The sequence below is a fragment of the Phocoena sinus genome, chromosome 2, assembly GCF_008692025.1.
Source record: "Phocoena sinus isolate mPhoSin1 chromosome 2, mPhoSin1.pri, whole genome shotgun sequence".
In the NCBI taxonomy this organism is placed as follows: Eukaryota; Metazoa; Chordata; class Mammalia; order Artiodactyla; family Phocoenidae; genus Phocoena; species Phocoena sinus.
In genome coordinates this window covers 138,621,703-138,635,483 of record NC_045764.1, presented here as the reverse complement: position 1 = coordinate 138,635,483, position 13,781 = coordinate 138,621,703, and the positions used below count along the sequence as shown (strand labels likewise).

The following is a 13,781-nucleotide window of genomic DNA, read 5'->3' as shown; positions in this document are numbered from 1 at the left end:
CCTTGGGAATTGTGAACATGGAATTTAAGGCTTATTTGTACCACAATTTACCTCTAATACCATTCCTAAAATCCATTTCCTCTTTCCTTTTAAGAAGAGGAAAATAGAAAAACGGGCTTTCTCATTTAAACCTGTCCTTAAAAATGTCCTACTGTGTATTATAGTATCCAGAAAGTAAGGCAAAAATTGAATCTCTATTTGACCATTTATATAAGTTACGTGTTCTAAACTTCTGTCCATATCAAATTGTGTTACATGTCTGAAGTTTCCTTTTAAAAATGACACAAAGTTGCAAAACAAATAACAACCTCCTTGCCTTAAATATCAAAGCTCCGAAAGCTGGACATCAGCTCCTGACATGTTTCATTAATACCCAGCTTTTCTAAAACACGCAAGTCAACATAGCAAGAAAATTAACTTCATAAAGCTTTTAGAAAACAAATTCTGAAGCTTTTTCAGAATACTCAAACTTTTTCTGGACAATTCTGGATAACCAATGACATGGTGGCAAATGTTATCAATGAAGTACTAACAAATGAAGATAAGTTTAACTAGGGATGGGTTTTACTTTCAAGAATCACTTGGGCAATGAAAAAGCAAAGTTCCAGTATTGCAGTTAAAGGAAAGGCAGGATGCAGCATTTCACGTTCAGTAATACATCCTATAGAGAAGAAATGAAGCCTGTTGTAGTTTATAATCAACTGCATGCTCTTGCCTGATACCACTTACTCTCAATTGCCACAAGCAATCCCCAAACATCGACAGAAAAAAAATACCTTCAACCCATAAAAGCATGAGAACCAACAGTACTAAGAACTGGTTGGGACAGGATTTTCCCATGTACATTAGCCTTGTCGAATAATTTTGATTGAAAAGTCAAATTATATCACCATGATTTCAAAGCCTGCTGTTCTGTTTTTTAAATACACTCCATCTAGTCAAAGAGTGTTTCTGAAGTTCTACATGCCAATGTACTCGGAACACATTAATTCTATTAGCAGGCTATTTCAGGAAACAGTGAGCATATTTCTTGGAAACAAATATATGTGGTTGAAAAACAGCCTTAAAAAAGTATGAGGTGAAAAACTGAAAACAAAGATGATTTTAAAATGCAATAGAACTCCTTCCCATCACATATTAAAGGTGTCATAATTGCTTCTCGACTGAGAAGTTGCTGTTTGGGATTTGGGTCTTTAAACCAAAAAGCCTATCTTGAGATGGCACTATAAGGACTCTATCTGCCTCTTAATCATAGGCAACTGCTAAATGAAGTGTATCTATTTTCTCTGTTACATTACTATTGGCAACCAGGTCCCCAGTAACTGCCCAGAAATGTTTCCATGGTTACAAAAAGCATTCAGCATCCCTCTTGTTTTGGGCCAATTTATCTTAAAATCTATTGTGGAGAAAAATATGGCACATTAAGGAGCATAAAATCAAGATACAACGTTATGAAAAGAATTCAAGGTTAAATGGGAAAAGCAGGCTTGACAAGGCTTTTTAAAAAGTGCATATAAATCACTGATTAAAATGCTGCCTTTTCTTAGCGTATCTCCAAATACATCTCTCTAATAGACTGCAAAGCAGCCCATGCACTGAGGCTGATGTGATCTCCAGTATAAAGGGAAAAATGAGCAAGTGAGGATAATTTAAGAGTGTTAACCAGCAGGTAACCCACCCCCCCCCACAAAAAAACAAGGGTTTTAATATTCTTGCAGCTGAGAGTCCAGTCCCATATTCTAGTTTCAGAGGGTCCTTAGGGCATTTAAATATTTTGACGAAAGAGAGGAATAAGAGCTTTTGTTCATTGTCTATAAGGCATCTGAAGTAAATCAGTGGACTCCATCTCCTCAGGGCGAGGGAGAAAGAGGGAAGTTCTCTAGAGACAACTCAGTAAAGCTCCTCCATCTATAAAATCATGAGTGATTTGGGCTAACGGGGCTGTCTCATTCTAGGTCTCTGCTGCATTCCCAACTCCCACTGCCACCAAAGAGCCAGGGCATTAAAAACATTTTTGTATCTTCTGGAACATGTTAAACAAACCATACAAGTATTTCAATCATCTGAAGGAGAGGTCCACAGCTTATGCTTGTGTAGATTTGTCCATTCCCTCCAATGCTTTGTACGTGGTAGGCATTCAATAAATACTTGGTTAACTGAGGAAGGACATCATACAAGACATCTCTTTACAGAGGAATGTTTCTCCCCATACTACCTATACATACATGCCACCCTGTATCATTTCTCTATTCCTCTTATTTTCACTGTGAAATGGAGAGAAGTGGGTGGGATTTAAAGTCATAATGCTATTAAGGACTAATTTGAAGAATTTCACTTCCAAGGAAGACAGAACAGAAATACTTTTCCCTATTCTTCCCCCCAAGTACAACTCAAAACTCTAGACATTGTATATAAAACAAAGATGAGAAGACTGAAAGATGCCAAGAAGAAGGCAGACCAGCTAGTGACCATGAGACTCAAGGAACAACATGGAGGTGAGTTTTCTGGGTTCTTTTGCCTTATATATCTCAGACTTGAAGCTGAGGAAGCTGGCAACCCAGAAATGCCAATGAGCACAGACCAAAAAACTCAAGAGATGCCAGTTCTCTCTGTGCAAAGGGCCAGGAAATGGACAGACTACCCAAAGAGAAAAGTTTTAGACAGTAAGTGTCTAAATCCAGCCAAATAGCACAAAAAAAACTGTGTCCCCCACTCTCACTCATGCCAGCAAAGGCTAGAGAGACAGCCTAGACTTCCATACTCACCAAGCTTTAACGAGGGACCCCAATATCCCCACTAGGGAGTGCCAGAGAAGGCTGAGTAGGAATCCAGAACTTTCATCCTTGATGGCCAGTAATGAGCATCCTGTACCCCCACAGTATCAGTGAAGGGCACATGGGGAGCCTGCACCCCACCTGAAGTAACAAGGCACCCCTGCCCCACTCTACTTGGGTGGTGTCAGAGGAAGTCTAGTGGAAACTCAGGATTTTCACCATCAGTGCGGCTACCTTCACCTCCATGTCAATGGAGACCACATGGAGAGATGGACCTGCCATCCAACCCAGCATTAGTGAGGAGCACTCCTTCAAGGGTTAAGGAGGCCAAGAGGGAAACCTGGACTTCTGCCTCCACCTAGCAATAATAAGGTGGTACCCCACTGCCCCGCCAGAGCCCTGTCAAAGACTCCCTTTAGTTGAGAGGCCTTTTAGGGGGAGTAATGTCAAAATAAGGACAACTATTTCTCTTTATGTGTTCGTATAGGCTTACACACTGTTTCTTCTTGCCAGTTACTACAATAGCTCCCTAACATATATCCTTTCCTCCAGCGTAGCCTGCAAACTGATGCCACAGTTATCCTTCTAAAATGGAGTTCTGTTGGTATCACACTTGATTAAGAGCTCTTTGAGATTCCCAGCTGCTTACGAGACAAAACCTAATCCTTAACACCAAAAACAAAGACCTTCCCAATTGCAGCCTATGCTGCTAGCCCCATCCCTGAAAATGTCAGTCTTGTCCACGTGTCTGTGTTCATGCCATTCCTTCAAATGGTATGCCTTTCTCTCTCCACTCGCCTCTTAAATTATAATTCATTCTTAGGGTTTGTAGTCCTATATCATCTGCTCTGTGGAACCTTCTCTGATCACCACTGGCAAAACCACCTCAAAAGTTACCACATAGATAACTGTTCTAATTTTCTACAAACTTTTAAAAATGGGACTACTTACATGTAACTATCTCTTAGGCATTAGAAAATTCCTTAAGACCAATATTTTATTTGTACATTTATCTCCAAGCCCAAACATGCCACCCAAATTAATGAGAATGTCCAACTTAATTTTAGAGTTTAGTGTTAAGTGTGCAAAGCTCTATGTTCTAGCTTCCACTTAGGATGTAGAAAAACTGGAAATAATGCTCTCGCTCTTTAAATAAAAATTAAATCTGCATAATATGTCAAATTACACATTTTAAAACCCATCAGAGAGCTGAGATCGTAAAGCAACCAACTAATCCAAAAGTTACAAAAAGAAAACTTCTTTCCATGGGAGAAAGGACAGAAGCGTTTGCTTGCCAGGGGCAGATGCTGGATTCATACAAGCTGGCAAGAAAAATTAAGCTAATATTTTCAAAGAACTTCTAAAGACTAAGTGTGTACTAGCACAAGAGTAGAGAACCCATGGGAGCCACAAACCCCAGGGAAATTGAAACCCACTTAGAAGCCTGGCCCCACAGAACTCACCTGGTACTCATAAGAAAGACAGAGCGGAGCGGGGCAGGGCAGGAGTGGAGAAAGGTCCTCTCATGGTACAGTCCTGGAGTAAGGGAAAGAGCAGCTGCTATAGACAAAATCAGAAGTCTCACCAGGATTCCTCGCTCATCTTTCCACTACGGAATAAAAGCCACAAGCCACTTGGGAAAGGGCAGCAAATCCCATCACCCTCAGACCATAGGCAGAGACACATTAAGGTGAGTGAAAAGAACAGAATAAAAACTACCACCACTGGGGAAGAGGTAGAAAGAAGTCCTAGAGTCATACCAGTAGAAATCCCCTAACTCTGAGGGAGGGGCAAGATTACCAAGAAGGCCCCAACCCAAGACACAGGAACATATCACCTGCCTAAGACAGAGGCCGTTCCAGAACAGCAGAAAACAGAAACTTCCAACACAACAACACCATATGAGCAAACACCAAGTAATGAATAACATCAGGCTCCTTCTGGGAAAGGGCCAACAGCCTGAAAACAGAGACCCTCTCTGAGGTACGGGCAACGAGAAGAGACTTGAAGCTGAAGATGGAGCAGATTTTGACAAAGCTCTGTAGCAAACAAGCCCCTACCCTAAACACAATGTAATAATAGAGGGTTTTGAAGGCTATACTACAAGGAGATAACAATAACAACAACAAAACCGAAACCCAGCTCATATTCTGACTATTGACTCAACCCCTTCACACTAAAGGCCCAGCACTAGAAAAGGCTCACCTACTTCCAGGCAGACATACTATTTACTTCCCCTACATATGATGTTCAATTTTCAGTCTAAAATACAAGAAAAGCAAAAAAGCAGAAAGGAAAAATACACTGTCAAGACACAAAGCAATCAAGAAAGCCAAACTCAGATATGACTCAAGTGTTAGAACTATCACACAAGGAATTTTAAAATACTATGATTAATATGCTAAAAACATATTACTAGTGGAAAAAGGGAGAAACATGCATGAATTGATGAAGAATTTCAGCAGAGAAACTGAAATAAATTTTTAACCAAATTAAAATGCTAGAAATGAAAAACAACGTAACCAAGATGAAGAATACTTTTGATGGCCTAATCACCAGACTTCACACAACCAAAGAAAATATTAGTCAACTTGAAGACTATGTCATTAGATACGACTACCCAAACTGAAATACAAAGAGAAAAAAAATAAAGAATGAAGGGAAGAAAAAGAACATTCAAGAGCTGTGGGATGATATCAAATGGGCTAGTATTTGTACAATTGGAATACCAGAAGAAGGAGCAAGAGAAAATGGATTAGAAGAAATATTTGAAAAGATGATGGCACAGAATTTTCCAAAAGTAATGAAACTTACTAACTCACAGACACAAGAAGGACAGAGAACACCAATAAAAACGAATACCAGAACACACACATACACATATGCAGTACAAATATAAACGTGCACACACACACACACACACACCTAGATATATGCTGCTGAAAACCAAAGATAAAGACAAAATCTTTAAGGCATCCACTGGGAAAAAAAGACACATTATATGCAGAGGAACAAAAGTAAGAAAGACAACATGCTTCTCATAGGAAAACTATACAAACCACAAGACAGTGAAATGGAAACCTTAAAGTGCTAAAAGAAAAATAACTGTCAACTCAGAACTCTATACGTATCTAAAATATATTTCAACGCTAAATAAATATTTTTCAGACAAACAATAACTAAGATAATTCATTAGCTGCATATATGCACAAGAAAAGTTAAAGAGTGCTTCAAATGACATAAATGATGTAAATATAGAATTCTTTTTTTCTTATTTTAATCACTCTAGGAGATAACCAACCAACTAAAGCAAATATCAAATATCAGCATATTGAGTATTTATTAAATATGTAGCAACAGAAAAATAAAGGATGGGAAGGAAGAATTGGGAGTACATTGTTGTAACGTTATCTAACTATACCTGAAGCAGTACAATATTATTTCAAGATAGACTGCGATTAACTAAAGATATATGTTGTAAAATCTTAGGATGATCATTAAACTTTTTTTAAAAGAGATAAAAATAATGAGCCCATAGTGGAGATGAAATGGAATCACAAAAAGATTCAATTCAAAAGAATGCAGAAAAAAATAGGATAAAAGAAACAAAGAATAGATGAAACAAATAGGAAAAAATCTAACAAATGACAGATTTTAATCCATTATCAATAATTACATTAAATACAAACAGTTTAAACATACCAATTAAAAGTAAAAGATTGTCAATTTGGATAAAAAAGCAGGACCCAATTATATGCCACGTACAAGAATCCCACTATAAAGATAAAGATAGATTTAAAGTTAAAGAGTAGAAAAGAACATGTCATGCCAACAGTAATCAAAAGAAAGCTGGAGTAGCCATATTAATATCAAAGTAGACTTTAGGTCAAGAAATACTACCAGGGATACAAAAAGGTACATTATATAATGACCAAGAGGTCAATTCATCAAGAAGACGTATATTTCTAAAATGTGTATGTATTTAACAACAGAGCTTCAAACTACATGAAGCAAAAACTGAAAGAACAGAAAAGAGGAAAATAGCCAAATCCACAAATAGAGTAACCAACAGAACAAAATAAGTAAACAAAATCAGTATAAAAATAAATATACAGGAAAACAGCCTCAAACAACTTGAAGTAATTTATAGAACACTGTATCCAATAACAGCAAAATACACAGTCTTTTTAAGTACACATGAAACATTCAACAAGTTAGAACATGTTCAGGATCATAAAATAAACTTTAATATTTTTAAACTAAAGTAATACAGAGTATGTCCTCAGACCACAACTGAATTAAACCAGAAATTGGTAACAGAAAGTTATCCAGAATATTCCCAACATTTGGAACCTAACCTATACGCTTTTAAATAAACAATGCATCAGAAAGGAAGTCAAAGGGAAATTAGGAAATATTTTAATATAATGAAAATAAAAACAACATATTAATATTTTTGGATGTAGACAAAGCAGCGTTTAGAAAAATGCATCCATTAAATGATTATATTAGAAAAAAAGAACAAATTATATCCAAAGCAAGCAGAAGGAAGAAAATAATAAATAACAGAATTCAATAAAATTAGGAACAGAAAAACAATAGGGAAAAATTAATGAAACCAAAAACTAGTTCTTCGAAAAACATATAGACATATAGATAGTCCTCTACTCAGACCCCACACCCCTGGAAAAAATAAGATAAAAATTACCAATATCAGGAAACAATGGAGACTACTATATATCCTACAAACACTAAAAGGATAAAAAGAAAATACTATGTCCATAAACTTAACAACATAGATGAAATGAAAAAAAACAATCCTTGAGAAACACAAACCACCAAAAGTCACTCAAGAAAGACAGACATCTTGAATAATCCTATACACACTAAAGAAACTGAATTTTTATTTCAAAATCTTCCAACAACAACAAAATTCCAAACTCAGCTGACTTCAATGGAAAATTCTAGCAAACATTTAAGAAATAAATACTGATTTAACACAAATTTGTCCAGACTATAAAAAAGGAGAAACATTACACAACTCATGTTATGAGTCCAGCATTACCCAGATACCAAAACTAGACAAAGATATTGCGAGAAAACAAAACTATAGACTAATATCCCTAATGTAAATTGATAAAAATTCCTCAACAAAATATTAGCAAGTCAAATCCAGCAATATATGAAAAGAATAGTACATCACGACCAAGCAGATTTTACCCAGGTATGCAAGACAGGTTCGACACTCAAAACTTAATCAGTATAATTCATTTCAACAGATTAAAAAAAAATCATATGATCAGCTCAACAGATGCAAAACTGCACTTGACAGAATTCAACATCCGTTTTGATTAAAAACTCTCAACAAATTGGAATAGAAAGAAATTTCTTCTATTTAATAAAGAGCATCTACAGAAAGCTACATCTAACTACTAAGTAACAGTGAAAGACAAAGATTTTCCACTAAGCCCAGGATCAAGGCAAATATACCCACTTTCACCATTCTTATTCAACATGATAATATAGTGTAATCAGTCTGGAAAAAGAAATAATAGACATGGGTATTGAAACGGAATAAATAAAACTGTCATTTGTGTGATTATATTATTATCTACGCAGAAAATCCCAAAATAGCTATAAAAAAGCAATTAGAGGTGGGGCTTCCCTGGTGGCGCAGTGGTTGAGAGTCCTCCTGCCAATGTAAGGGGACATGGGTTCAAGATCTAGTCCGGGAAGATCCCATGTGCTGTGGAGCAACTAAGCCTGTGCGCCACAACTACTGAGGCTGTATTCTAGAGCCCGCGAGCCACAACTACTGAAGCCCACGCCCTGAAACGGGAGAGGCCACCGCAATGAGAGTCCCGCGCACCACAACGAAGAGTAGCCCCCACTCACTGCAACTAGAGAAAGCCCGCGCACAGCAACGAAGACCAAGTGCAGCCAAAAATAAATAAATACATAAATAAAATTTTTTTAAAAAAAGCAATTAGAACTCATCACTGAGTTTAGGGAGGTTGCAAAATACAAGATTATATACAAACATCAATGGCATTTCTATATACTAGCAAGTAGCAGTTGGAAATTTAAAGTTATAGATATACTATTTACAATTAAATCCAAGAAAAGGGAAATACTTAGGTATAAATCTAACAAAATATGTATGAGACCTGTATGCTGGAAACTACAAAACAGGTGAAAAAAATTAAGAACTAAATAAATGACGTGGTATACCATGTTCGTAGATTTAAAGACACATTATTATTTTTTAACATCTTTATTGGAGTATAATTGCTTTACAATGGTGTGTTAGTTTCTGCTTTATAACAAAGTGAATCAGTTATACATAAACATATGTCCCCATATCTCTTCCCTCTTGCATAAAGACACACTATTATTAGCATGTCATTCTCTCCAAACTGATCTATGGATTCAACAAAATTCCAATAAAATTCTCAACAAATTTTTTTGTAAAAATCAGTAAGCCTAATCTAAAAACTATATGGAAACAACTAGAATGGTCAAAACAATTTTTAAAATATAAAATTGAGGGCTCACCTGATTTCAAGACCATAACGCTATAGTCATCAAGACAGTGTGTTGTTAGAGAAAGAATACAAATGGGAAAATATAGAGTCCAGAAATAGACCCACACGTACATAGATAATAGATTTCTGACAAAGATATCAAAGCAAACAACGGAGAAAGTACAGTCATTTCAACAAATGGTATAGGAATTATTAGTCACCTACATGGTGGGGGGAGGGCTTAATCCACACCTTGCATCATATAAAAAATACCTCAAAATAGATCATAGCTCTAAATGCAAAATCCATAACTTTAAAATTTCTAGAATAAAACACAGGAGAAAAAATCTTTCTGACCCTAGGTTATAGAAAGATTTCTTAGATATGATACCAAAAGCACAATTCATAAAAGAAATACTTGATAAGGTGGATTTCATTTAATTAAGAATCTCTGTTCTTTGAGGGACATTGTTAAGAGAATGAAAATTCAAGCCACAAAACTGGGAGAAAATATTTTTAAAGTACATTCCTCATATTCAGAATATAAACATAGTTCCCAAATCTCAAAAATAAGAAAACAAACAATTCAATGAAAGTGCGCAAAAGATTTGAAGACCCTACAAAGAAGTCATACAGATTACAACTACATGAAAATATGCTCAGTGTTATTAGGGACATGCAAATTAAAGCCAAACGGGATGTTAAAACCTATGAAGGGTCTACGATTTTATCCTACTTGCATCTAACAAGTTTGCCTGCTACTGTTTTACAGATGGCAGAGATGCAAGACTTCTGGGTTAGAGACAAAGGACAATTTACTACTCACAGTACCTCCAAGTACCATGGGGGTAATGCAGAGGCTGACCCAGATAGATTCCGTGCGTGCAATGGGTTTATGTTGCCAGGGAACACCAAGCTTGGAAAACCTCTACCATTTGCAAGCAAATTTGCCTAAGCTTTGCCCTGAAGAGAGACATTAACTTTATTAGATTGGACAGCAAACAAATATCCCCTGTGCTCTGGAGGGACACTATCTTCCAAGGCTGTCATACAAACACCCTTGAAAAGATAATCCAAAACAAAAGGCTGTTTGTGGCTCTGCCCTGCTCATAGGACATGCAAGACACCGATGGAGAATTATCTCCCAACATGAGTTATCACCACACACCTATGAGAATGGCTAAAAAAAAATAATAATAATACCACAAAGTGTTGGTGAGGATATGAGTGACTGGAAATCTCATACATAACTTTTGAGAATGCAAAATTGTACTCTGGAAAACAGTGGATTTTTTTTTTATAAAGTTAAACATATACTTTCCATATGACCCAGCAATCCCACTCATAGGTATTCACCTAATTGAAAACACATTCACACGAAAACCTGTTTTGCAAGTGTTTATAGTAGCTTTATTCATAATGCTAAAAACTGGAAACAACCCAAATATCCCTCAACTGCTGAATGGATCAACAAACTGGGTCCTTCCTGCAATGGAATACTATTTAGCAATAATAATAAAAAAAAAAGCAAACCAGTGGAACACGTGACAACACAGATAAATCTCAAGGGTGTTACAATAAGGGCATTATGAAAATAGCCAGCCTCAAAAGGCTACAAACTGCATGATTCCATTTATATAACATGCTGGAAAAGGCAAACAAGAGAAAGAGAAAACATATCAGCAATTTCCAGGAGCTGGAGGTAGGGAAAAGGACTGGCCCCAGAGGGACTTGAGTGATAGAACTATTTCATACCTGGATGGTGGTGGTGGTTAGAAGACCACGTGTGTCTGTCAAAACTCACAGAACTGTGCACTACAGAAGGATGAATTTTACTATATGTAAATTATAACTTTAAAAAGGGTGGGGGTGGGAGAGTTATATGTGTAAACTCTAGAATCAGACTACCTGAGCTCTGCCTCTTTCTAAATGTCAGTCTTGGATAGAGTCCCAAATTCTAATCATCAATTTTCTCAACTGTGAAGTGAGAATAATAATGGTATTTACCTCGTAGAGCTGTTAGCTTTCCTTGTTGTTCCATCAGTAATTATTATTTGATGTCCTGTTATATACCTAACATTGTGTTTGATAGTAAGGATACAGAAATGAATCTGCGACACGGCTGCTGGCTTCCAGAAGGCTACAATCTAGTGAATCAACATTTCCCGAATGAACAAATGAACACAATTGTTTAATTGCCATTAGATTATTACAACAATTACAAAAATTAACAGAAGCCAGTGTTAAGCATCTATTGAGCCGGAATAGTAATTCCAAGTCAAATCTAAGAAATCCTATTAGTAGTCCAGATATTTCTAGGATTATCTCTATAGATAATTTTAAAAAGCTTGCAATTGCATTTATTTATAGTTTATCAGATTCAGAAAGAATATTAGGCTACCCTGGTTCACCAATTCATTCTAGCATTTGATACTTTAATTTGAGTAAGAGTATCAAGAAAGCATTATACATATATGTGGAATCTAGAAAAACGGTACAGATAGACCGGTTTGCAAGGCAGAAATAGAGACACAGATGTAGAGAGCGGACATGTGGACACCAAGGGGGGGAAGGGGGAGTGGGATGAATTGGGAGATTGGGATTGACATGTAAACAACAGCATATATAAAATGGATAACTAATGAGGACCTGCTGTATAACACAGGGAACTCCACTTCACTATACATTAGAAACTAACACAACATTGTAAAACAACTATGCCCCAATAAAAAAAAAATTTTTTAAGAAAGCATTATAAAAAGAATGTGAAATTATATTTCTTCATTTACTAAGACTGTATGTGCCTGGATAAAACATTCCTCTAAAAAGATAAAGCTAAGAGGAATCACTGAAAATGGATGAAGACACTAAGAAAGTATTCCAGAAAAGTCTGCTCCCTCCAACGAGAAGAGAATTAATGCGTTCACCTTTTACATTAAAAGATCTGAAAACCTGCATAAGCTATGTGTGCATTACAAACACACATCCTATATACACACCCAACACCTTTCTCTGCCTATCATGTATCTCTCTGTCTCTCAATAAAATGGAATGTCCTTACTTCAGGCTTAGAGTAACAGAAGCGTGAGAAATTTATGCCAGAACATACTACAGCTACTTTTATAGAGTTAATTACATTTTTACCATATTCATTATGCATTTATTGAAGGCCCATTATATGCTCAGTTCTGACAGGATGAAGCTCTATAGGCAGTTTGTTTTTAATGTGTCCGTTCCATTCAAGGCTAGAAGAAAAGCGAGCTATTCTTATTCCAAAGATTTCCTATCTACTGTCATCTCACATCACGTCTCAGTACAACACTGTGAGAAGTGTTCTTGGAGTGTTATCAACTAAAAATTTTGCAACAAGTATGGCTTTTTGCACAGGATTTCACACTGAATAATATAGTAACATCTAGAGATTCCTAACCTAGTTTAAAAAAGAGAGAATATTTTAAAAGATGTTTTAAACAGTATGACATATGCACTAGGGGCTTCTCAAACAGAACCCACAGACTCGTTTTCACCATTTCACTTGCTCAGAACTATTGTTTTGGAATATGGAGCCCACCAATGTGGATCTTCCAAAGTTTTATATATTGAAAATATTCCTAAAGATTACAACTCGCATTAAGAAGCCAGTATGTGGAAAGGTATAAGAGACAAAAATAAAATTCAAATGATAACTAAAATAAAATGAGTAGAAATATCCTTTGGACAAACCCATAGAAAATGATTACTGGCTAGCTTACCTTGCATTTTTCCATTAACGTTTTCTAAAATACCAGAAAGGTGGCTGTCAAAGCCCTGTTGAAGGCCACTCCTTTGCTTTTCAAGGTGATGTTCTTCCTCGGCAACAGAAGAAAGCACATGTGGTGGCTTTTGGTCATCAAGGGTCTGACTGGGCCACTGGGTCACTATGGAACAGGCGTCCTTTGCATGCTGGCTAAGTCTGGGGCTTGAACTTTGGGCAGAGTCCTGCAAATCACTGTTACAAGAGGAGAAATGATCCACTTCAAGAAACAAGGAATTTATGTCCTCTTGACTCCAATTGCTTTGTTCTTCATCTTCAAAGTAAGTTTCCTGAATCTGAATATCATCTAAGTCCTGGTCTAGCTTGTCACTCAATTTAGAGTCTTGTTTGTTGAAGTTAACCAGCAAAGCAGATAACGTATCTCCTGCTTGCTGGAGAGCTTCATAAACCCGATATATCCAGGAAGAGAGAGGCTGGAAGAGGTTCTGAGCATCCTGAGACGCCATTGTCAACAGCATGGCCAACTATCTGATGTCTACAAGTCCACCTGTTCCGTTCCTTCAATACTCTGGACTTAATGTGAACTACAGAACAAGCATGATGAGAAATTAAATTGGAGGTCTCTCAATGGCTGTGAATATTTCACTCTCAAAACTTCTCAGCTGAAACAGAGGAAAGAAATACTTACACCTGTTAAAGTTACAACCTCAGGCCCATCACCAGATTCCT

The 13,781-nt window shown here is 36.6% G+C and overlaps 1 protein-coding gene across 2 annotated transcripts in view; it reads right to left on the bottom strand.

Annotated features, from left to right (window-relative positions):
* SYT16 (synaptotagmin 16) overlaps positions 1-13,570 on the bottom strand; it is a 115,555-nt gene extending 101,985 nt beyond the window's left edge. For both annotated transcript variants that reach the window (XM_032623273.1, XM_032623274.1), the window contains exon 1: positions 13,051-13,570. In XM_032623273.1, coding sequence (XP_032479164.1) covers positions 13,051-13,570 — 520 coding nt within the window. The remainder of the gene's footprint in view (positions 1-13,050) is intronic.
* Between the last annotated feature and the right edge of the window lie 211 nt (positions 13,571-13,781).